This window comes from Moschus berezovskii, chromosome 14 (assembly GCF_049115385.1).
Source record: "Moschus berezovskii isolate FMDL1 chromosome 14, NW_MosBer_1.0, whole genome shotgun sequence".
NCBI lineage: Eukaryota > Metazoa > Chordata > Mammalia > Artiodactyla > Moschidae > Moschus > Moschus berezovskii.
In genome coordinates, this window is record NC_142473.1 from 44,953,710 (window position 1) to 44,977,698 (window position 23,989).

The window sequence follows — 23,989 nt, forward strand, 5'->3', positions numbered from 1 at the left end:
TACATTTCTGAGAGCACAAAGTTTCAGATTACCTGTGGGTCCCTCCGCATTTTGTGGGCTTCACTCATTGAACATTTATTGAACATCAACCATCACACAGTGCCATACCAGGCCCAGGAGATACGGAACCCCATCTAATGGAGGAAACATGGGTACACAGAACGGGGCAGGACCTGGTAGTTGGGGCCAGCGGGGTGGCAGAACAGGGTCTGAGCGGCAGTCCTGACAGCCAAGGGAGGAGGGACCAAGAATACGGTCCTATGGAGAGATTAAGAATACGAAGACTGCAGGAGGCCAGGGCATGGGAGGTCGGGAAGCTTCTGGAGAGAATCCCTTTAGCACGGTACTGGGGAGAAATCAGACCACAGTGGAAGCTGGCATGAGTGGAAAGTGGAGGCAAAGTCTAAGTTGCCTCTTTCTAGAATGAGTACTTTGGGGTGAAGAAAAGTAACGGGCTCTATCAGAGGACTGGAGGGGCTGAGTGAGGCAAGGGCAGGGGAAAAGGAGGAGTCTGAGAACATCGAGGGCTGGAGAGGAAGTGACCAGTTCTGCCTCTGACCCTGGGGTGAGAGGAAGGAACGGGCACTTGGGGAGAGGAGAGTGCAGGAGGAAGGAGAGGGACTGGCGGGGGGCAGTTCCCGCCAGTGGCTTCTCTTCTGCAGAGCGTTGGAGGGAAGCGGACGGAGGGAGGCCATCTGCTCAGAATGAGGAGGCCCTCGTGGAGGCTTGGGACGGCCACGGTGGGAACTGGAGGAGGATGCTGACACAGGACCAGCGGAAAATTGCTGAGCAAAGCTGAAGACCAGGTCACAGCTGGGGCTGGAGACCATGGCCAGTCTGAAAGGAAGCCAATCAGCTGGTGCTTAAAGAATCCATGCCAGGAAATAGGCCATGGGGGCGGGTAGGCTTCTCCTCGTGGTTTCAAGGTTCCTAGTCTATCTGGTTTCAGCACCCAGTAGGTATTCAATAAATTCTCCCTGCCTCCCTTCTCACAGGTATTAGAGCTGCCCTTGACAACGATCACTCTGAACTTTGAATCTCCGTTTCAGACTCCTGCCTGTGTTTCCACACACAAGAACCAGGGGTTAAGTGGGGGCCCCGTCAATGGAGCAGTGAGGAGGCCCCTGGCTAGAAAGGCAGCCTGGCAGCCCTAAGACTCTTGAGGCCTCCTGGTGATCAGCTCTGCTTCTCAGGAAGGTTCGATGGGAAAGTGGTGCTTAATGTTGTCATTCTAAACTGGTACCAACATACATTCTTCCGTGGGTGGTAAGGAATATCCAGAAAGCTGACACTGCAGCCTTCTGGGCAAATCCAAATTTCTTTCCAATGGACTCTTGGAATTTTCTCATCCCAGGGCGGGAACAAACCCTGGGCCACTGCTGGTAAGGTCTCCTGTATCTGACTAAATTACACCCTGTCTGGCCGATGATTCTCTCCAGTTGCTCTCGCCCCAACCCCACACCCTCTCCCCATCAGAGCCTGACCTCATAAGAGCATGGGTCTCAGGGTTCTCCTTCCACTCACCGGTTGAGAGATTGCAACTCTGAATTTATTTGAATTTGGGGATCCCGGCTGCTTCTTGCTCACTGTACCCTGCTGGATGCAAAGCGCTTCCTGAACTCTTAGACCAGCCAGGCACAGTGGTAAGCACATTTCACACGTGACCTCATTCAATCCTCTCAGCTCTCTTGGTAAGCAGGTATCGATCACATTTAGGGGAGATAAAACGGGCTGGAGGAAGGTGAGAAATCTGACCCAAGTCACACAGAAAATGGACCCAAATCTATTCAAACCCTTGAACTCTCCCCACAATAGTAACTTCCCTGACTTTTACGAGTTATTATTGCTGTATATAAAATGACTAAAGACTCCTTCCCTGGTGGTCCAGTGGCTGAGACTCCAGGTTCCCAATGCTGTGGGCCTGGGTTTGATCTCTGGTCAGGGAACTAGATCCCACATGCCACAGTTAAAGATCCTAAGTGATGTAAGTAACTGGCGCAGTCAAATGAATTAAAAAAAAAAAAAAAAAGACCTCTTCCCTGTAAAGCATGAGGAGGAGGGAGGCCTCTCCCAAAGCCTGCTTGCACAGATCTTGCCTCGAGAGACCCAGGCCCAAGTGACATCAGCGCGGGAGGCGCCTCAGTGCTCACTCAAGGCTGCCCTGGGACCCAAAATCCACCTTCCCAATCCCCCTCCTTTTCTGGATGGACCCCCATCAGGATGGCCTCTCTCTTTCTAAAGCTCAAGGAAACCTGGTACAGGATCTGTCAACTGTGTCATTCCTCTGCTCTAAATCCTTCCCCGGTTCCCTAGACTGGCAACTCCATGTCCTAAATTCCTTTAACCAGGAGACCCCTGGACAATCAGGCCCACTGGGTGGTTTTATGTGACTCCCTCTTCTAAGTGCCTCTGGCAAGTCTGATTATTCTATTACAGCACAATTTATTGTTGACAAAATCTCAGTGATTTCCCTAAGAGTGTAAACTATATGACTTACATCTGCCTCTGTTTACCATATTTCATTCACTCATTCATTCAACAGAAGTGCTTTGAACATCTACTATGTGTCAGGCACCACTTTATGCCCTAAAGATACTGCGGTAAGACATACCATGGTCCCTGGCCTCACGGTGCTTCCAGCCTAGTGGGCACAGCACAGGGTCTGGCACTAAATGTATGGTGGTTGGATGTGAGGAGCCCCCAGAGACTTGCAAGATGGAATATCCTGGGGATTCCACAATGTGGAGAAATACCCCACCCGAGGTCAGCCCCTTCCCCACATGGGGTGCCACCACTGGCTTCACTCACTGATATGGTCGATGGAACCGGCACAAAACTTCCCATAGAACTTCTTGGCTCCCAGGCCTCGCAGGTCATGGATGGTGAAAGGCCAGAGGTGCAGCACGTTGTTCCGGGAGAAAGTGTCCCTCTTCTCCACCACGACCACTTTGGCCCCCAGGTAGGCAAGTTCAATGGCAGTGCGCAGACCACATGGTCCTCCCCCAATGATGAGACACTGAAGAGCAGAGAGAGGAGAGAGACACTCAGTGGCCTCCAGCCCTGCGGACAGAACTTCCTCCCGAGTCAGCAACGTAACGGGAGCAAACCCACATGCACCCAGATTAACCAGCGAGAGCAAATCGAACACTTATTAGGACCCGCCATTCATACATCCCATGTACATTACCTGTGGGTTTACCCCACACCAATCACTGTGCCGAATCCCGTGAAGAACGCAGAGTCCATGAAGGACTCGGGGAAGGCACAGTAAGACACACGTGAGGTTCAGAGTTAAACTGAACTGGGCTTAAATCCCAGCTCTGGCATTTAACCTGTTAGTTTAGGTGGATGGAGAGAAGGATACTTTGGGGGAAAGGAGAGATAAGAGACAAGGATTCATCTGGAACTAGATGCTGAGAGTCTGAAAAGTCAAGCAAAGTGGTATGGTCATGGTCCTGAAGGCATTGGGACTGCGTGGGCAGAAGTGACAGGAATGGGATTCTGTTCCAGTCCTGAACTAGGTCTCAATGGATCCTGCAACACTGAACAAGATAAGGGTCCTTCCCCAAGAAAGCTACAGCCATTTAGGACAGAAAAGATGACACATAATGACCTAACTACTTATACTGGGGAAAAGCCCTTCTATTCAAATAAAATCTTATGAGCATCACTGCTCCAATAAAAACAGAAAAGCAGCGGTCGGTATTCCAGCTGACAGATCCCCCTCGCAGCAGCCCACCCTACCCCTAGACAGGTCCCGAAGCACCTTTAAGAGGCAAGAGTTCAACTTGGGAGGGGGGACTAACTAACTGGGGATACCCCCAGAGTCACAGAGAAGGGGATATGCACCCACAGATCACTGCTTGACACCACACAGGCATCTGGAAACATCCCTTCTGCTCGGGATCAAACCTTATCTTAAAAGAAAAAAAAGCATTCCCCTTCCCCTAGCAAATGTTCCATCAACCAGTTATCACACATCTGGGGCCTCCAGACTCCCAAAGGGAAACTGCAAATAAGCATATCAGAAGCTCCCACACCACAATCAGTGTGGCTTACTCGCTGGAACTGTCCAGAGAGTTTGTGGAAACTCTGTTAGGGGAAATGAAGTCACCACTGAGATACAATTCACTCCAGAGACAGGCAGTGGGTAGGCAAAACCTAATGCTTCCTTTCTGGTTGGAGTTGACTACAGAGAACCAACTCCCCCAAGCCCAGCTCTCCTCTTTATCTCACACCCCAAACAGCTCCTCCGGCTCGGACATAGCCAGACCATGACGGGCATCTCAAAGCAAGACTCCAAACCCCGACGCTCTGAGGTTGGCTTTGGGGTTAAGTCTGGATTCATTGCATTTCTTTGCAGTTAGTGCATCTTTTCCTGTTTGCTGAGTTCTGTCACTTCAGGGCCACAGACGGAGTGGGGCGGGAGGATGTGGGGTGAAGAAAGGCAGGGAGGGGAGGAAGGGAGCCCCTGCATTCTTCCATCTACCAGGCCTGACCCAGCACTGATCCCAGGGCAAGGCAAGGGTTCCCACTCCCACCAGCTGGGGGGCTGCTGTGCATTTCTCATGCAAACAGTAGCTGGTGTACCATCTCTGGCCCTCTCAACTAAACCTGAAATCCCAATGAAAGCTCAGTTTTCCCACCACCCTGGGCCCCAGCTCATATTTGGGGGCCTGAAATTTCAGAGACACCAGTCATACCCAAAGCAAATACCAACAGGCTTAATTATTTAAAGGGAGAAAATTTGGTACAGATGTTATCAAGACAGGAGAGAAGGCTTGTTGGCCAGAGCCAGGCCAGTTCCTCCAGGAACACACTTGTTATGATTAACATGGGAACGCGGAGTTCTGACAAGAAGCTGAAAACCACGGCTGCAGCACGCCTGGGCAGAGGAGTAGGTGAAGAAGAGGGTTCTCCTGGACTGCCCACAGCTGATCCTCTGGACGGTGGGCATGGTGCAAACAGACCATGTGTGCAAAGCATTATGATAACTCAACCCAAAGGAACTCTCCACCTTTCCCAGACGCATCCGGGCTTCACTGCTGAGGATTCTGTGCCAAGGAATGAAAATTTTTCATTAAAAGTCAGCCCTGAGGCCGAGCCCCAAATTACATTCTTCCTCCTACAGGCTCTGTCCTTAGTGCCGCCCCAGAACCAAGCTCCATGTGTTATAATTATGTGCATCTGATTCCCAGGCCAGCATAAAAGCTCCACAAAAGCTATCTCCATGTCTAGTAATAGGGCCTGGCACACAGGAGGCCTCAATAAACATTTGATGGATGAAGAAACTTCCCATACCCTCAAGGCCCACCCATTTCTGGCTGTCTGACTGTAACTGGGGATGTTCAATTCACATCAGCCAGGGTTTATGTCTGCATTTCCCACCCAAGCTGGGGGAGCTGGGGTCTGCCAAGGCCACCAGGATCACGGACGTCAGCAGATCTGTGTGCTCAGGCGACATAAATTTATTACACAGTGGGGAGCGGGGTAGATCCAACACCAGCAGGAAGTCCATTGTATAGATAAGCTTGGCTGTGCTTAGACCTCCACATTTGTGGAGAGAGACAAACGCCACATGGAAAAATCAGCTCTTTATTTATCAAAGGATGGGAAGAGGGGATATGAGACCTCGCCCACTGTCAAGGCACCAGGCTGGACAGGAGCCCTGTGCCCTCCCAGGGGAACCCCCAAAGCACTACTGACTTCTTGGTGACATGGAGCATCATCCAACCCACAAGTGGTGGGGGGCGGGCGGGAGGGGAAGGAAAGTGTTGGGACTGCACCAATTCCCAGAGGGAGCCGCCAAGAGGACCAGGGGCTAAGCTAGGGGTTAGCAGTCTGGAGGCTTGATTTCTGTTTTTGAATTCTGCCTCCAGTTTGTTTGGGAGCTCTACATGCAGACAGTCCACAGAGGTGGGTTGCAGAAAGTCAGCACTTGGAGGGAGCAGGCAGATCAAAGTTTGCCATTCACAAACTCACTCATCCAGGCGCTGCAGCTCCTTGGAAAGGATGACTATAGGATCTAAATTATATCACGCCCAGAATGTTCTACATGTGAGGCACTGTCTTAATCATTCCATCTATTTCATCCTTCCAACTGCCCTATGAGGTAACTGTCATCACCACCTCCACTTTGTAAATGAGGAAACCGAGGCATTGAAAAGTCAACTTGCTCTAGGTACTATTATTGTCCCCATATTTGAACTAAGAAGTGGAGGCAAAGGAGGGTCAGAAATTGCCCCAAGGTGGGTAACTTAATGAGGAAGTGGTCAAGTTTGGACACGAACCCAGGCCACATGGGTCCAAAGGCTGAGCTCCAAGCTGCTTGCCTGACCATGAGGCCAGGCCACAGGGGATGTGTTCAGGAGTAAGTGAGGCCAGCTTGGGCTCCTTCCCACAGGGCACACCTTGGCCCTCCAAACAGAGTTGGGTTCAGGCTGAGTGCACAGGGCCTCTGCCCCAAAATCCTGAGTCCACATCTCGGCTGAGCTTCAAGTCCTTCCCTGGGGTGGAAATTTACAGGCCAGACAGAGCTAAAGCCCCTGCAGCTCTCAGGAAGCCACTCAGGCAGGTGCGGGCAGTGGGGGGTCTCTGGTGCCTCTGGAGACCTGGCAGCGAGCTGAGAGACGCGATGTCACGCGTGGTGCCGTCTCCCTGGTAGCGGCGGCCCTCCCGCATGCTGGCCCGCTGGCCAGCTCCCCGGGCAGCGCTCTGGGTCCAGGGACGTGCCCTTGTGCTTCCTGGCGTGGCTTCCTAGCCTCACCGGCTCTTAAGACGGGCTGCTTATCTAAACCCAGACAGGAAGGCCCTGACTGTTACTGGGTTACCATGAGTGCAAACAGCTTGTTCAGAATCAGAGGGCAGAGAGTTACCAAACCCAAGGTGCCTCCCACCCATATGCTGGCCCAAGGGGCCTGCGCTCACAGCCCCACGGTCTAAGAAAGGGGAGCTCACGAGAGATGCAGCCACCTACGATTCCAGCCTTGGATGGATAAAGCTGTGTGTGGCGGGGGTGGGGATGGCCAGACAGAGCTCTCCACGGCAACTTCAAAGGCCACTCCAGTGAGGAGCAAACCCTCATCTGACTTGACAGGGCCCTGCCCTGCCCTGATCTGACTCTCCTGTATCTGGGTCACACCCAGCTATTCCTGAGTAACAATTACCCACTTACTAACCTCAGAAATTTACAGAGAGGAAATGAAGAAAGATATCCTGTTCTCCCTGTCTGCTCTCAAAAAAATAACACGAATTCCTCTGAGAAACATTCCATTCCTCTGTCCCTCCCTTTCAGCCTGAGCCGGTGCTCTGACCCGTTTGAGCAATTGTAACTGCTGAGACTGGGGTCTGGATTTTAGGGGACAGTTTCATCTGCAAATATCTTACCCCTGGGCCGTGTAAGTACACTCATGTTGGACCCTGGACTTGAGAGTCAGAAGTGCAATCACCAAGGCTGTGCTTCCTACCTCTGAGTACTGTTCATACCTCCCGCATCTCCTTCACTGAAGGCAAGAGTTCCCTGAAGTCTGGACATGCGTGCTGCCACGCCTCTCCTAGAGATCAGCAGCAAATAAGCCCATGACTCCTTTCATTTCAGATCCCAAAGTGCATCATCAACAGTGCCAACTCTGTCCCACATTTGCAGGTGTCTGTCCATCCCATAATGGGAAGAGTAATAGTAAAGATAGTTTTCCTAACAGCAATAATAAAAATCAGAGCTCCCACTTACTGTCTGCTTCTATTACACTAAGCACTTTATAAGATAGACACCTCATTTCTTTCCTACAATAACCCTGAACTGGGCATTTGACAGATGAGAAAACTGGGGTTTGGAAAGGTAAATGACTTGACTGTGGTCATGGGACTACAGTTAGAACAAACCTTGGATCCCAGGGTTGTACTTGAAATCATGATCATGTATTAAACTTCTTCCAGGTTTCCATGGGCCTTATTAACAGTTAGCAAGTTCCCTTCTCAACTAAGATATGTAAGACCACTGAGTCCCCTCTGTGGGTGGCAGAGGATGCAAGAGAAGGTGCCTGTTCCCAAACCTCAGGAGGCTGTCTGATTGGGGACCAGAGGGAAAGGGAAACAGGAACCAGAAATGCTAGATGGTTTGGGACCACCTGGGACTATTGGAGATGTGTGTGGAAGGGACAAATTTGGTTATGAAAATGTCCTATCAGAAGATGGCCCAGGAGTGGAGAACAGAGGCTGAGGACTCAAGAGAGACAGAAGAAATGTCAGGCTGAGAAAGAGGGAGGTGACTTGGAGTGGGTGGGGAGGCCAGGCTGAGCTGAAGTGAGCCTGGTGTTGTGTGGGACAAGAAAGGGCTGAAGGGAAACCAGGCAGGGGACAGAGAGGGAGCCAGATGGTAGAAGGCCTGGGATGTCAGATCAAAGGATCTGAACGGTTCCCCCCACCATCCCTACTTGGGCTATTATGGGTTTGGAGTAGAATGAAGGTACTAGTTTAGGACAAGTAGTTCCAGAGCAATAAAAAAGACGGTAAGGGGAGAGAAAGAAACCAGAGGCAGAGAACCAGCACTGCAGCGTTTGAAACAGACTCATGCTCTGGAATCTCCTCTCCCCACCTTGGCCACAGATGCCCATGCATCTCTACTAGCTCCCCTCGTCTTCCTGACCTCTACACGTGGCAGCACCTGGGGCTCAAACTCCATCCTCTTTCCTTCTTTATTTTACATCCTCTTTCCATGAGTTTAAGTACCATCTTCATGATGACGCTGCTCAAAACTGTCCCCAAACCCGTAAACTCCTAGAATCGGATAAACAACTGCCTGCTGACATTCTCAGCTGCTCTAATAAGCATCTCAGATGTCAAACCAGACCTACGATCACACTCTCGATCACACATCGTCCCCCTCCAGCCCTCCCCCAGCTCCTCTCTCAGTCACAGTCATCTCAGTTCATATTTATCCACTTCCCACTTTTCCAGCGCCTTGGGCCAAAAATCTGGAGTCAACCTAGATTCCTTTCCTCTTATCTCAAACCAATCTGCCAATAAATCCTGTTGACACTACCTTCAGAAAAGATTCTGCCCCTAATTAGTTTCACCTCCTCCACGCTGCCACCCCGATGCAAGATACTGTCCTCCTCCTCTGCCCTGACAGCAGGACTCCTACCTGGTCTCCTGCTTTCCCTCATGTACCCCCAACAGCAACTGGAGTGGGCCTTCTAAAGTCAGATCACGTCACACCCAGTTCACAACCTCTGATGTCTTTCCACAGCACACAAAACTCAAAATCAGACTGTATTATGGCTTCAAGACCCTACATGACCTTGCCTTCAATTTCCCTTCTGTCTTCAGCTCCTGCCCAACCCCCTCCCTCTCTGCACAATGGTCCAATGTGAAGACCTCCAACCACAATGGTCTCCCTAAGCACACACAGGTTCTTTTCACTTGCTTTGCCCACTGTCTGCAACATCCTTCTCTATATATATACACACACATATTTATTATATAAATATATATCATTTTTGGAGAAGGAAATGGCAACCCACTCCAGTGTTCTTGCCTTGAGAATCCCAGGGATGGGGGAGCCTGGTGGGCTTCCATCTATGGGGTCACACAGAGTCGGACACGACTGAAGTGACTCAGCAGCAGCAGCATATATCACTTTTATAATTCAAAAAAGGAAATATATTACAGAATATATAAAGGACTACTTTTATTTTCCTTTATATTAACATCCAGTTTTCCAGCATTATTTTAAATGTTTGTAAATATTTCCGATATCTACTTAAAGATTTTTCCATTATGGACCTTTTTGTTTAGTTTTATTTTCAATCTAGTAGCTTTACAATATTTTTTACAGTATCTTATTATAAAATTTTTTAAATAAATTACAAAATTGAAAGAACTTTCGTGAACACCCGAAGACCCACCACCTAGATTCTATGATTAGACTTATACTCCTTGCTTTATCACGTGTCTATTCATCCATCCACCTCTCTACTCATTCATCAGTTGATCTTAATTTTCGGTGCATTTCAGTGAAAATGCTGAATCTGTACATTTCTTCCCCAGTACTTCAGGATGCAAATGTAATTAACTAGAGTTTAATAATTGTTCAAAATTTTCACACCCTCTCACCATAAACAAAAATAAACTTCAAATGGCTTAAAGACATAAACATATGACATGGCACCATAAAACTCCTAGAAGAGAACATAGGCAAAACATTCTCTAACATAAATTATACCCATGGTCAGTTTCCTAAGGCAATAGAAATAAAAATAAAAATAAACATTTGGGACCTAATCAGACTTACATGCTTTTGTACAGCAAAGGAAGCCATAAACCAAACAAAAAGACAACCTACAGAATGGGAGAAAATATTTGCAAACAATATTTGATTGCAAGGAGATCAAACCAGTCAATTCTAAAGGAAATCAACCCTGAATGTTCACTGGAAGGACTGATGCTGAAGTTTCACTACTTCGGCCACCTGATGTGAAAAACCAACTCATTAGAATAGTCCCTGATTCTGGGAAAGATTGAAGGCAGGAAGAGAAGGGGACGATGGTTGGATGGTATCACCAAGTCAATGGACATGATTTGAGCAAATTCCGGGAGATGGTGAAGGACAGGGAAGCCTGGCGTGCTGCAGTCCATGGGGTTGCAAAGAATCGGACATTACTGAGCGACTGAACAACAAATTTGCAAACATAGTAACTGACAAAGGCTTAAGTTCCAAAATACATAAATAGCTTTCATAAGTCAACATATAGATGAACAACCCAACTGAAAAATGGACAGAAGACCTAAAGAGACATTTCTCCAAAGAAAAAATGCAGATGTCCAATAGGTACATGAAAAGATGTTCAACATTATTAATTATTAGAGAAATGCAAAACAAAACTACAATGAGGTACCAACTCACAGAGGTCAGGAAAGCCATCATTAAAAATGTCTACAAATAAATGTTGGAAAGGGTGTGGAGAAAAGGTTACTCTCCTACCCTGTAAGTTGGAATATAAGTTGGTGCATCCACTGTGGAAAACAGTATGGAGGTTCCTCAGAAAATTAAAAGTAGAATTACCATATCATTTCAGCAATCCCCCTCCTGGGCATATTTTACAGACAAAACTCTAATTCAAAAAGATACATGCACTCTCATGTTCATGCCAGTACTATTCACAATAGCCAAAACATGGAAACAAGTTAAATGTCCATCAATAGATGAATGGATAAAGAAGATATGGAATATTACTCAGCCATAAAAAAGAACAAAATAATGCCATTTGCAGGAAAATGGATGTAAATAGAGAGTATCTACTATATGAAGTCAGAAAGACAAATATCTTATGATATAATTTATATGTAGAATCTAAAATGACACAAATGAACACATCCATGAAATAGAAACAGAATCAGGGACATAGAGAATAGACTGGTGGTTGCCAATGGGGAGGCAAGTAGCAGAGGGAGTTTAGGATCAGTAGATGCAAACTGGTATACATAGAATGGATAAACAACAAGGTACTGTATAGCACAGGGAACTATATTCAACATCTTATGATAAACCACAATGAAAGAAAATATTTAAAGGAATGCATCTATATGTATAATTGAATCACTTTGCTGTACAGCAGTAATTAATACAACACTGTAAATCAACAATAAAAAATAAGTTAAAAAAGAATAATTATTGAAATTCTTTTTTTTTAGGTAAAATTTATATACAAAAATGGACTCATCTAAACATACCATTTGATATGACAATTTACAATACATGTTGCTTCTTATAGCATTGGTTTTATCCCCATCAATGGTCTTTCTTCAGTGGATCTCATAAGTTCTTATCCCTGGGCTCTGATGCTGACATCTGCAAGGAATTTCTAGTCATGTGGGGAGGGCTTGACCAGCCAGCTGCCTTGACTCTCCTTCCTTCCTTTGGAAGAGCAAAAGCCATGGGCCCTTCCAAGACTCCAAAAAAGGGTGTTAGGAATCTCATATTCCTTTAGGAGGAATAGCGTGAAGAGCCTTCAGAGATGGGCTGAGTCTAGATATATTCAAAACTAAAAACTCTAGGGCCAGTTATAAACCATATGTGGGGGGGAAAGTAGAGCTAAGATACACAATCTAGCCTCCAGAAATAGATACACAAGTTCACATTTATCACTATCTCTCTTTCTTTTCAGTTGCTTAGTGAACTTTGCTTTTAAACATTACAATGATAATAGCCAGGACTCAGAGTCCTTTATCCACAACAACCATAACCACCCTGCCAATTTCACAGCTGTAACTTCTAAGAGCTGGATCCAGGATTCAAACTCAGGTGCCTGGGTCCAGGGACCATGACTTTAATCAGTTGGTAAATAATCTGCTTGTAATGCAGGAGACCTGAGTTCAATCCCTGGGTGGGGAAGGTCCCTGGAGTTGGAAATGGCAACCCACTCCAGTGTTCTTGCCTGGGAAATCCCATGGAGAGAAGGGCCTGGTTGGCTACAGTCCATGGGGTTGCAAAGAGTCGGAGACAAATGAACGACTAAACCACCACCAGAGACCACTGCAGGTAGTCAGGGAGAGAGAGGATGCAGGCAGGGAATGCCCATGCCCCCCACTGCTCCATTTATCAATGAATTTTAATTTTTTTTTTCAAGTCTACCTGACCTCCAGTGACCTCTTCAAAAGTAGAGATATGTCTGATTCACTTTTGCACCCCAAGCAACCAGCCTGACCCAGGTTAAGTGTTCAGGGATGATTAGGGGGGAAAAGGGGGTGAGAGTATCCAGCAGGCCCTGAGTGTACTCCAGGTACCCCTGGAGCCAATCTGTTATGGTGGCAATGAGAGCAGCAAGCACTGGCAGGATCCGGTAGGAAAACTACAGCAACGGCAAGATTCCCCTTCCCATCCAGGACTTAGCAACATCTGAAAAGGGCCAACATCATGGGTAACTCAATCCAATGAGAAAGGCAGAACAAACTATGCACCCACCTACACTTTCTCAGCCCAGAGAAGCCAGCCAGGGCTGGGACCAGCAGCTGTCAATCCACCCAAGGTCAAACATTTCCACTCAACAGGTGCCAAGACTGGGAGTCACTTAAGTTCAGGAGAAGCATATACTGGGTATGTCACATATGCCAGACCTGCAGCAGATGCTTTAAGTGAACCAACTTATTTCCATTGTGAAAGCAGCATTGCTTTCCCTGGTAGACAGTTGAGAAACTGAGATCCAGAGGTCACATGACTTAAGAAAGCTAGCATTTCTTGCAGTCTAACTCTGTATCAAAGAAAAGAAAGTTGAAAGGGTTAGTCACTCAGTCGTGTCCTACTCTTTGCAACACCATGGACTGTAGCCCGCCAGGCTCCTCTGTCCATGGGATTTTCCAGGCAAGAATACTAGAGTGGGCTGCCTATGTCAAGCACTGATCTAAATGCTCCAGATTTATTAATTTATTCAAACCAACAACAACCCAAGATTAGGAAACTGAGACACAGAATTGGTTAAGTGAAGTACCCAAGGTCACGTCACAATTAAGAAGAAGGAACTTGCATTCAGACCCAGGATTCTAGCTCCAGAGCATAAACTCAGATCTACCTAAGATCACACAGCTAATAAAAGTCAGAGCCAGGAATCACTACAAGGTCCTTGTCCCCAGCATCCAGTATTCTTTTATATTGCTCTCACTGCCATTTTTTCTCCCAAGTGTTGGGGCCCGCTGTCCATTTCTGGCTCCTTTGATCTCCCTCATGACATTCCTCCACTGGTGCTACCTCATCCCATGATCACTCGTGGTCACCAGCAAGGCTGACTCTATCAGTGGGCAGCAGCCTTGTCCTGGGCTGGCCTCTACAGAAAGGCCACCGTGGGCCTGGTAATGGATCTGCATGAGAAGAGGCCAGGTGTTCATTCCATGTTCATCGACTCCTATTGCTCTGAGGTCAGCAAAGGAGAGACTATTTACCTGAACCCAGCAGCTGATTTGGCAGCCAGCTCAGAGCTGGGCCAAGAGCCCAAGGAGCACCAGGCCACCCCTGACATATGTGGACTAGTTAACCACCCTGCCAAGAACCCGGGTGTATTCTCCAGCAAGGAGGTGGTGGGTAAGTATACACCTAAGAATATACTGTAAGGACGCACTGGCCCCTTTCCTATTCTCCTTTTATAGGGTCTCTAGCCCTATAGGTAGGTATGGAATGACTGTGGCTTAGCATGAACTAAGCATGGCTTATCTCAGGCATGCATACAGGTAAAGACTTACCTGTCCTCAGTGGAACACCAGCAAGAAACAGCACATCCAGGGACGAAGTAAGGGGCAGGTTCTGAAGCTGGCAAGCCATCTATCAGCTGTGTGCCTTTGAACACAGCAGCCTATTACACTCATTTCTCTTGTCCTCACTTTCCTCAGCCATAAGAGAGTTATTCCTACCAACTATGGTTGTTACAGGGATGGAATTAGTAAACTGCAGAACTGTTCACAAAAGGGCCTAGCCTAGCACAGGATGAGCAGCCAATAAACAACAGCAATGACCAACAGAGCCTCTGCTCCCTCCCTTCTTCCCAAGCAGTCCTAGAAGTAAAAATCAGCATTTGGGCCCATGAGAGTTCTGGTCCAGTCCATCAGGGGATATGGAGGCTGTGATCCCACCAGTTCAAAGGCTGGGAGAGGTTTGCATCCCTTGGGGCTGGTATACTGCCTTTATCAGAGAATGTTCAGCAGGTAGATGAACCCCACCTGGGTACCCAGGAGGCAGCCAACTGCTGTCCCCTGCACCAGCGTGTTGCCCCGTGTACCCCGAGCTCACAGGTATGTTCACTGTTTGACCTGGAGAAGGCTTGAGGTCAAGGGTCAGTGCACCTTTTCTGTAAGGGGCCAGACAGTAAATATTTTAGACATTTTGTCAACCGCAGGCTTGGATTATCCTAACACTTCCTTCCCCATGTTGTCTTTTCCTTAGGGGGCCAAGAAGATGTTCACGGGAGCCCAGAGGCCCTTTTCAGATGGGCGCCCTTGCAGCTCCTGCAGTCTGGGATGCCCTCCCTCAGATCTCTGTGATCAGGTCTCACCTCAGACTTCACATTCCTCGGAGACAACTCCCCAGCCCTACCCCATTTACTCTACCACATCTCCCTATTCATTTTCTGCACAGTGCATTCCACAACCATAGCCTTGCTTTGATTTATTAACTAGTTCACTGTGTGTCTCTCCCTCTGGAACATAAGCTCCACCAAAGCAAGGGCCTTTTCTCCCTCACTCGCACTGGATCCCCAGGAGCCAGCATAATTCCTGACCCAAAGGAGGTGCCATGAAATATTTGCCAAGTGAATAAATGCATAAAATCAAATCATGCTTTTATCCCCAAATCAGGATGCCTACAGAGGCTAACTGAAGTGTCATAGCTGATATTTACCGAGATACTGTCCTGGGGATATGTGTATATATATATATATCTTTATTAAATGAGACAGAAACTAACTTAAAAGATTACAACTATTTTATCTCCCCATTTCTGATGAAGTTAAAGTCCCACTGCTCAAAGGCATGTATCTGGTAAGAGGCAAAGCTAAATTTCAAACCCAGACCTGCCCAAATCTGGGGCTCAAACGATTAACTATCACTCTTGCTTAATTTTACCTCAAATTATATTAAGTTAGAATGTACACAGATTGTCTGCAGCTGATTAGAAATGCTGATGAGCAGTGAAGTGTCTCTGCATTTGTTTAAAGTGGGGGGAAGATATTATCTAATATATGTAATATATGGGGCTTTTCTCATATTTTACCAATGGAATAGCTAGATTCAGAGGAAAAACCTGAGATGTGACAAAGCCAAGGGTGACAGCAAATCTTGACATTTCCTAAGGGAAGATCCATTTGGTCAACTGCACCTTGATCTGTCTGTTGGGGGAGGGATACACATCTAGTACCAACCCACAGAAGACAGCTGCATAGTAAAGTCCCATGTCCAGACATGGGTCCCCAGTTCCAGAAGACAAGCCCCAGAATATTTACACTTAGATGTCTTCCCTAGAAAAGGAGTTTTAAGGCCTTGCAGAAACAGGAGAAAGATGAGTTCTTTCTAGGATCTCACAGGCGTTCCAGGCCAGGGAATCTCTTCTCACTAGTTTGGGTCCCTCTTATAGTTGCCACAAAAGGGAGCAAACTTAGATGCTCTTGACAACTTCCAAATGGGTCACTTTACATTGTAAAATGGCTTGTATTTAAAAATGTTTTCAGGTGGTCTGGTGGCTAAGGCTCTGTGCTCCCAATTCGGGGGCCCTGAGTTCAATCCCTGGTCAGGGAACTAGATCCCACATGCTGCAACTAAGACCCCGCGCAGCTAAATAAATAAACTTAAAAAAAAAATGTTTTCAAAACTTTGAAGAGGTCACAGTGTCTAGACACTGGGAGACTCCAAACTTACACCATTCTGCTCATCCACGTCTGCAACCTGCCCAGGAACACGTTATATTTTATCAGACCATCTTAAAGAGCATGTTTCTGGAAAACCTCTCCTCACAGCCTGCTGGGAGCTGCTAGGGAATTATTTCTGCCACCATAAAGAAGGCATGCCTGGGCATCGAGGGCCCCTGCTCTCTGGAGGCAGGCCTGGACCAGAGGAATGACTGTGGCGTCACCCCTCAGGCTGGCTGCGGAAGTCCACTTATGGAAGATGGGATTTCTGGGATCTACTGTATTACATCATGGCTGTAACCCTCCAGGGAAAACAAACAAAGTGCTTCCCCAGCTTAAACACTGGGTGGGGGTTGGGCAGGGGCACGTGAAGAGATACGTGAAGACATGGGTTACGGTCTGCTGAACTATTAAAAGGAAAATAAGGCATCTGGAAATCACTATTCTAGTTCCATGTAGGACCTGATCTACGAGAACCAAGGAGAAAAGAATACCTATCATGCATTTGGGCTTCCCGGGTGGCTTAGTGGTAAAGAATTGGCCTGCCAATGAAAGAGATGTGGGTTCAATCCCTGGGTCAGAAAGATCCCCTGGAGAAGGAAATGGCAACCCACTCCAGTATTCTTTCCTGCCAAGTCCCACAGACAGAGGAGCCTGGCAGGCTTCAGTTCTTGGGGTTGCAAAAGAGTCAAACATGATTTAGCAACCAAACAACATCAAGCATTCTGAACGCATTCAGAAGTGTTTCGTTCAGGAAACACTCAAGAACACCCTTTCTTAGGCACCATGTTGAGAAGTAGGGAAGTGGGCTAGGAGATGGGCATGTCACACTTCCTGCCCACAGGTACTCCCACTTCAGCAAAAACAAAAGGAAGCAACAAACCACTGAGGGCTTGTAAGATGGGATTCACTAATCACACACAGAGGGAAGAGGAAAGAGCAAAGGCAGAACCTGAAAGGGAGCTGCTCTCAGGCTGGGTGAAGATGTACTGCTAGGCTGAAACAGAGAGGTATGGAGGAGACATCCCTACTCCAAAGAGGTTGCTGCTGCTGCTGCTAAGTCACTTCAGTCATGTCTGACTGTGTGACCCCATAGACGGAAGCCCACTAGGCTCCCCGTCCCTGGGATTCTCCAGGCAAGAACACTGGAGTGGGTTGCCATTTCCTTCTCCAATGTGTGAAAGTGAAAGTGAAGTCACTCAGTCGTGTCTGACTCTTCGTGACCCCATTAACTGCAGCCTACCAGGCTCCTCCATCTATGGGATTTTCTAGGCAATAGTACTGGAGTGGCTTGCCATTGCCTTCTCCGGAGAGGTTAACAAGTTACAAATTCGGGTGAGGGGGTAGAAGAAGGAAGTGAAACTGACTCAGATTTTAAGACTGGGAGGGTGATGCCACTGTGAAGGAAGACTGAAAGTCAGAAAGTAGAATACATTTAGGGAGTAGGAGAGAAGAGGAAGGATGAAATTACGAATTTAGTTTTCAAGCTGTTGAATGTCAGGTATCACAGAAAAATCCAGAAGGCATGTAGAAATACCAATAGTTGATACACAGAGTAAAAGATACATGTTTTTTTAATGACAATAATAACTTCTATTTAGTAGAAGTTTACTAAATATCAGGTATGGTACAAGTCAATCTCATTTACTCCTAACTAGAAACTTGTAAAGCAGATATTCTTATGCTTATTTTACAGATTAGGAAATGGATACTCAGAAATGGCCAGAGTCTCAGGTCTCTTAACTCCAACAATTTATGCTGTTAGGCCGCAGGGCCTGTAATTTTGGGGTCATTGCCCATAAGAGAAGACTACTTCATCCAAAGTGAAAGTGTCCAGTAGAACTGGGTTTCTCAACTTCGGTACGATGGACATGTAGGCTGCATCATTTATTTTATAGTTGGGGGGTGAGGAACTGTCCTATGAATTACAGGCTGTTCAGCAGCATTCCTGGCCTCTCCCAACTAGATCCTGCTTCCCCCTGAGCATGACAATCAAAAACGTCTCTAAATATTGCTAATTAATTAGAGAGAAGGCAAAATCACCACCAGTTAAGAACCACTGCAACAGAAATATAATGTAAGCCATGCATGTAATTTTAAATTTTCAGGTAGCCACACTTTTTTTGAAAAAGATAAAATTAATTTTAATACTGTAATTTAGTTCAATATGTCTAAAATATTATCATTTCAATATGTAATTCATATAAAAAGCAATAAGTTATTATACAATCTTTTTTTTTCCATACTCAGTCTTTGAAATCAGGTTCATATTTTACACTTAGAGCACGTTTCAGTTCGGACTTGCCACATTTCAAGCGCCCAAGCCATGTGGCTAGTGGTACCGCATACTGGACAACACAGATCTAGAGGAAAGAAGAGGCTCCCTCACCCACATTTATGAACGGCGGAGACAGAGGGACCAAAGGCAACGCTGAACAGTGGTCAGAGGGCAGAATGCAGATGCTGGCAGCGCACGCTTTCCCTTTCACCTCTGAGAACTGCCCCTGCCCACCAGCAGCCCACCTACTCCAGGGGATGGGGCGGGGCACGTGGGCGTGGAGGCAGACACCTGTTTAAGAGAGGTGGAAGGGAAACCAGAGAGCGCCCAGGGAGGGGGTCCTGGGACGCCCACCCACACAGACAGTGGAGAAACTGGCTTCCAGGGAGGCAGCCGCCCAAGGAGTAAGACAGAGACAGCCAACTCATCTGTAATCGGAAACGCCCAGTCACCTCTACCAGCAGCTGCTGACACAGGGCTGATTCCAGCCCAAGTAACCGCTGAAACAAAGCCCTCTAAACCACAGCGTCTGAGTCAGTCTTCAGTCAGATGCAGAAAAACCAAGGCCCTTGCCTGGAACCACTCAGTAATGATCAACATATCTTTGGGGGCAATTCAAATGGAAGGGCTGAGGGCTCGTGGCTGTCTAGACTTGATTTATTCACTCAATTGGCCACTGCTATCCTGACAGGGGCATTACCATCCCCACTGTATGGACGGAGACACAGGACCACACGGCTGGAAAGGGCCAGAGCTAGGATGCGCCACTAATTATTTAAAGAAAAAAAATTATAAAAACCTGAAGCACGTAATTCAAAAATAAGATTTAGAGATGGTCCCTCCTTGAATCTGAAAACAGCTAGCTCATCAATGTTTTATACATGGAACAAGAAACAAAAAACTCTTTACAATGATAAAGCGAACAGCTCCATGGGATTAAAGAGCGGAAGGAGGAAGATAAATGGAGCAGGAACGGGACAGAGGAATACAAACAAAGGAACCAGGGGACCTGGATTCCGTGCCCCCCACACTGCCCGGCTGTGGAGGAGAGCAAAAGGAGATAGCAGAGTTGATACCCCTGCTCCAGCCTCGGGTGGAGAGCAGGGAAGTGCTGTCCATCTCCACTCTCGGAGTCAGGGTTGTGCGCTGGTCATTACTGGTCTCTCACATTCTCTGGGGAGTATCACTACTCACCCCTCAGTGGCTCCACCTGATGAGAACTCCTATGGCAGTGGATTTTTATGGACCCCATCAGACCACCTTGAGGAGGTATAAGAGGGCAGCCTGGGTACACAGCCCAGCTGCCCCTGGACCTTGGGTCCTGAGCCTCTCTTGTCTGCCTCTAGGAAGAGGCAGATGCCCCCTTCTGAGTGGGCAGCTCCAGAAGAGAATATCCCCTTAGCTGATGCCCAGGTTCCCATCAACTGTACCAGGCACCCCTAAATGCCTAGCACTCTCAGAGCCAACCAGTTCCTGTTCTCCACATTCCAACACAGAACCGAGCTGGTGAGAGGCACATCCCTATACCAAAGTTCCCAATTGAGGCTGTCACCTTCATTTTGCAGATGGGTAAACTGAGGCCCAGAGACTGCAAGGCAATCTGGGTTCTTTCCACTATGTAACAGGCAGAAAGGTATGTGTATGTTCAATAACCTTAAAGGGGAAGATTATATATAGTATCTACACACACATGCAGTACATGTGAAAAGAGTTTTATAAATTATAAAGTATTTTTACGAATGATAGTTGTTATTATAAACAACTGGTTGAGGTGACTGGGTGTTTCCTTTTACATTGTCCTCCAGACAAACTTATGGACCTACCTACAGTGTTCTTTCTAGTCTCAGAATTCTCATTCAACTAAATACCTCCCACCCCCAACCCATCTTCCAAAAAGCCATGTCTAACTTCTGCTTCAACTCTGTGTTGGCAAGGTCTTGTCTGTTTTACAAAACCCAGTTTGTAAGCGTTTGAGACCTCTTCACTGCTTGCCACAGTTTCCAGCAAAAGTGCTGCTGCTGCTGCTAAGTCGCTTCAGTCGTGTCCGACTCTGTGCGACCCCATAGATGGCAGCCGACTAGGCTCCGGCGTCCCTGGGATTCTCCAGGCAAGAGAATTCTCCAGGCAAGAGAATCCCAGGGACGGCGGAGCCTGGTCAGCTGCCATCTATGGGGTCACACAGAGTCGGATAGACCCCAGTTAATCCCATAAAGGAGAGCCTCCCCCTGCTGCTGACTTGAGGACTTCCACTTCCCTCCTAAGTAAAGAAGAAAGGAAACCTCTAACAGTGCCAGGAACTGGGTTCCCACTCAGAGCCACTGGGTCCACCTTTTAGTTCCAGGGCTCCTGTGCTAAGCACCCACTATGTGCCTTGGAATCACCTGGGATACCCTGAAGAAGTCGCAGAATGTCCAAGTCTTTGGTGGTGGTTTAGAAACATGACCAGAGGTAGGGGTTGGGGTTCAAGCAGTTGGGGTTGAAGCAGTTTAGAGGAAGCCTGTCAGGGAAGAGGGGTGTCATGCAGTCTCTCCCAGGCTCTCAGATGCCCCACAGCTTCTCCTTTAAACACACTATATGGGCTGGGCGATCCTCACGGCCTCCCCAGGGAGAGTTGAGCATGGCTGTGCAGTCAAGAACACTAAGAACTAGCACTGAGACCAAGAGTCTCCTGCACTTCGGTGCCCTGGTCTCCTCTGGCCTCAATGTGCTCCTCCATGGAGTTAGTACCTGTAACATTTGCACACATCAGAGAGCTGCCAGGAGGCTCAGCCCCAGCCCTGCCCCCCACCCTGGCCAGCACAGCAGCGGGAGGTTCAGAGATGACCAGCCTCTGTCATCTGGATCGAAAGGAAGCATGAGAGCCTTAGAACAAGAGGGAAAGAGTGTGGGCCATGTGGGAATGTTCTCTTGAACCAGGGAAGTGAGGCTATTTCTTTACTATTCTCTATAGCTCATGATAATAGCAATGGTTTTTATTCTAGCAGTTACCATTTCTCGAGTGCTCACTGCTTTATCTCCAGCCTCTAGAACCCTGCCATCCTGACCCCAAATATATGTATGCATTCAACAGAAGCTAATCACTGCTGTGAGCCTTGTATAAATAGGAGGTGCCTTGGGGGTCGGAGAAGGCAATGGCAAGCCACTCCAGTACTCTTGCCTAGAAAATCCCATGGACAGAGGAGCCTGGTGGGCTACAGTCCATGGGGTCGCTACTAGTCGGACAAGACTGAGCAACTTCACTTTCACTTTTCACTTTCACACGTTGGAGAAGGAAATGGCAACCCACTCCAGTGTTCTTGCCTGGAGAATCCCAGGGATGGTGGAGCCTAGTGGGCTGCCGTCCATGGGGTCGCAGAGTCGGACACGACTGAAGTGACTTAGCAGCAGCAGCCTTGGGGGTGGTAGGTGAGGAGCCCTTCCTAAGGACATTAGTCTTTTGATGACTCTCTAGACTATGTGAAGCCTTGCATTCTCCCCTCCTGCTATGGGAACTCCCAAGGAATGAGATTCAGGAGATTCAGTGAACTGGAGAGGTTCTCAGCACCTAGAGGCTGAGAGATGGGAAATAACCTCACCAACTCCTGAGGCTTGATGGCAGAATTCAACTAACTAACCTACTATGGGTTAGTTACCATTGTTGCTGTTAACTACCAAAGTGAACACCACCCCACCCCCCCTTCCCAGCAGACTGATGAGAGGAATCTGTGAAGTCATTCCCCCAAGCTCCTTCTTGTGTTGGTAAAAATACAGAAAGGCTTGGTTTACTACAACGTCTGGAATCTATTTGCGAAACCTCTCAGAGAGGCCAATTTTATCACAAAACCCAAATATCAGACATTCTATGAGACAGACAATAGGGCAGGACATTCAGGAGCTAGGTGCCCTGCAGACAGACTGCAGGCTGGCACCGTCCCTAGTTCACCACTCCTGGGCTGGAATTTCAGAGAAGCCGGGATCACCAACTCTGCAGTCTCTATGGGCTATAATGCCAGTGGTTAGGGTCCTTAGAGGAGCCCTCCCTCCTCTGGGACACAGACACCCACACTTAACCACTGGGGGAAGGGTGAACAAGAAGCAGCTCCAGGGCAGGGAGGCAGTCAGGGATAAACGACCCCCCTGTCCAGATCCCGTTCACCTTGACAAACAGTAATAATGACCAAGGTAATAACCTTACTCTGTTCTAAATGCTCCTCATATATTATTTATGTAGGTCTCACAATCACCCTGCGACCTGAGTACTATTATAATCCCCGGGTTACAACTGAGGAAATGGAGGGCCAGAGAGGTTAAGTTGAGACTGAAGGTCACACAGCTAAACCAAGATGCAAACCCAGCTTGATCTGAACTCAAAGACCAGGCTGTCCAGGCACAGCACCACACGCACACCACTACCTTACTTCTTGGCATAAAGAAGTGAGAGCCTGGAGGGCTGTCTATCTCAGTGGAGCCCTTGGTATACCTAACTCTCCTATGTGCTCCCTCTCACTTCAACAGTCCCCAGCCAGAATCTTCCCAGTGATATTTAAGAGACAAGACACATCAGACTGGCTCAGCTCAGTCTCAGAAACTCCATCTCAATTCTCTTGCAGGTCGAGGCAGAGCAGAGGTGGTTAGTTCTGGGCTCAGAACTGGAGTGGAGGCTCCATATCAGGTCTGGAACAGGGAGAAGAACATGCAGAGTAGGGATGACGGTCCTCCCCGGCTCGGCTCCAAATGGTTGCCCACTGGGCCAAGATTCTAGCAATTGTCTTAAGGAATAGCGCAGCAATTCGCCAGGTACACCATGTTTTCACCTATTCTGAAAACTGAATTGGAATAGAACATGGTTCCAAGGCCCAGGGCAGTTCAACAACCGAAAGAAAAAAACCACAATTACGTGTCATCTGAACCCAGGAACAACAAACCCTTTTTTTAATTCAGAGCCTAATTAAGGAAAAAAAAAGGAGCAGGATATGGTTCCACGATGGCATCGAGCCATCTTTCCCCCTACTCCTAACTTCCTATACAGAGAAGCATTTTGTCACCTTAGCACCTTCTCACCAAGACAACAATAGGCTACATTTTTTCCATCTAAGAACAGCCAGCTTGAAACAACAGATGGCCAAGCAGGGAGAGTGAGGTCTGCTGAGCCACCGAGGATGTTGATTAATGGATTTCCCAGGTCTGCTATCAGCTGTCCCAGACATGAGGTGGAGAGAATGCTCTTAGAACACGTTACACCAACGGCCCTCTCTCAGGCACTCAGGGAGCAGCTCGGCCTACGCATTCCCAACCCATGAGCTCAGCCTGGAGGGGAGCCAGGGAAAGCCCAGGTGGAGAGCGGAAGGGC

General features: G+C 47.7%; 1 protein-coding gene across 8 annotated transcripts in view; it reads right to left on the reverse strand.

Annotated features, from left to right (window-relative positions):
- Positions 1-23,989, reverse strand: part of MICAL2 (microtubule associated monooxygenase, calponin and LIM domain containing 2) — a 242,343-nt gene that overhangs the window by 144,674 nt on the left and 73,680 nt on the right. For all 8 annotated transcript variants that reach the window (XM_055423358.2, XM_055423357.2, XM_088843078.1 and 5 more), the window contains exon 4: positions 2,809-3,016. In XM_055423358.2, coding sequence (XP_055279333.2) covers positions 2,809-3,016 — 208 coding nt within the window. The remainder of the gene's footprint in view (positions 1-2,808; positions 3,017-23,989) is intronic.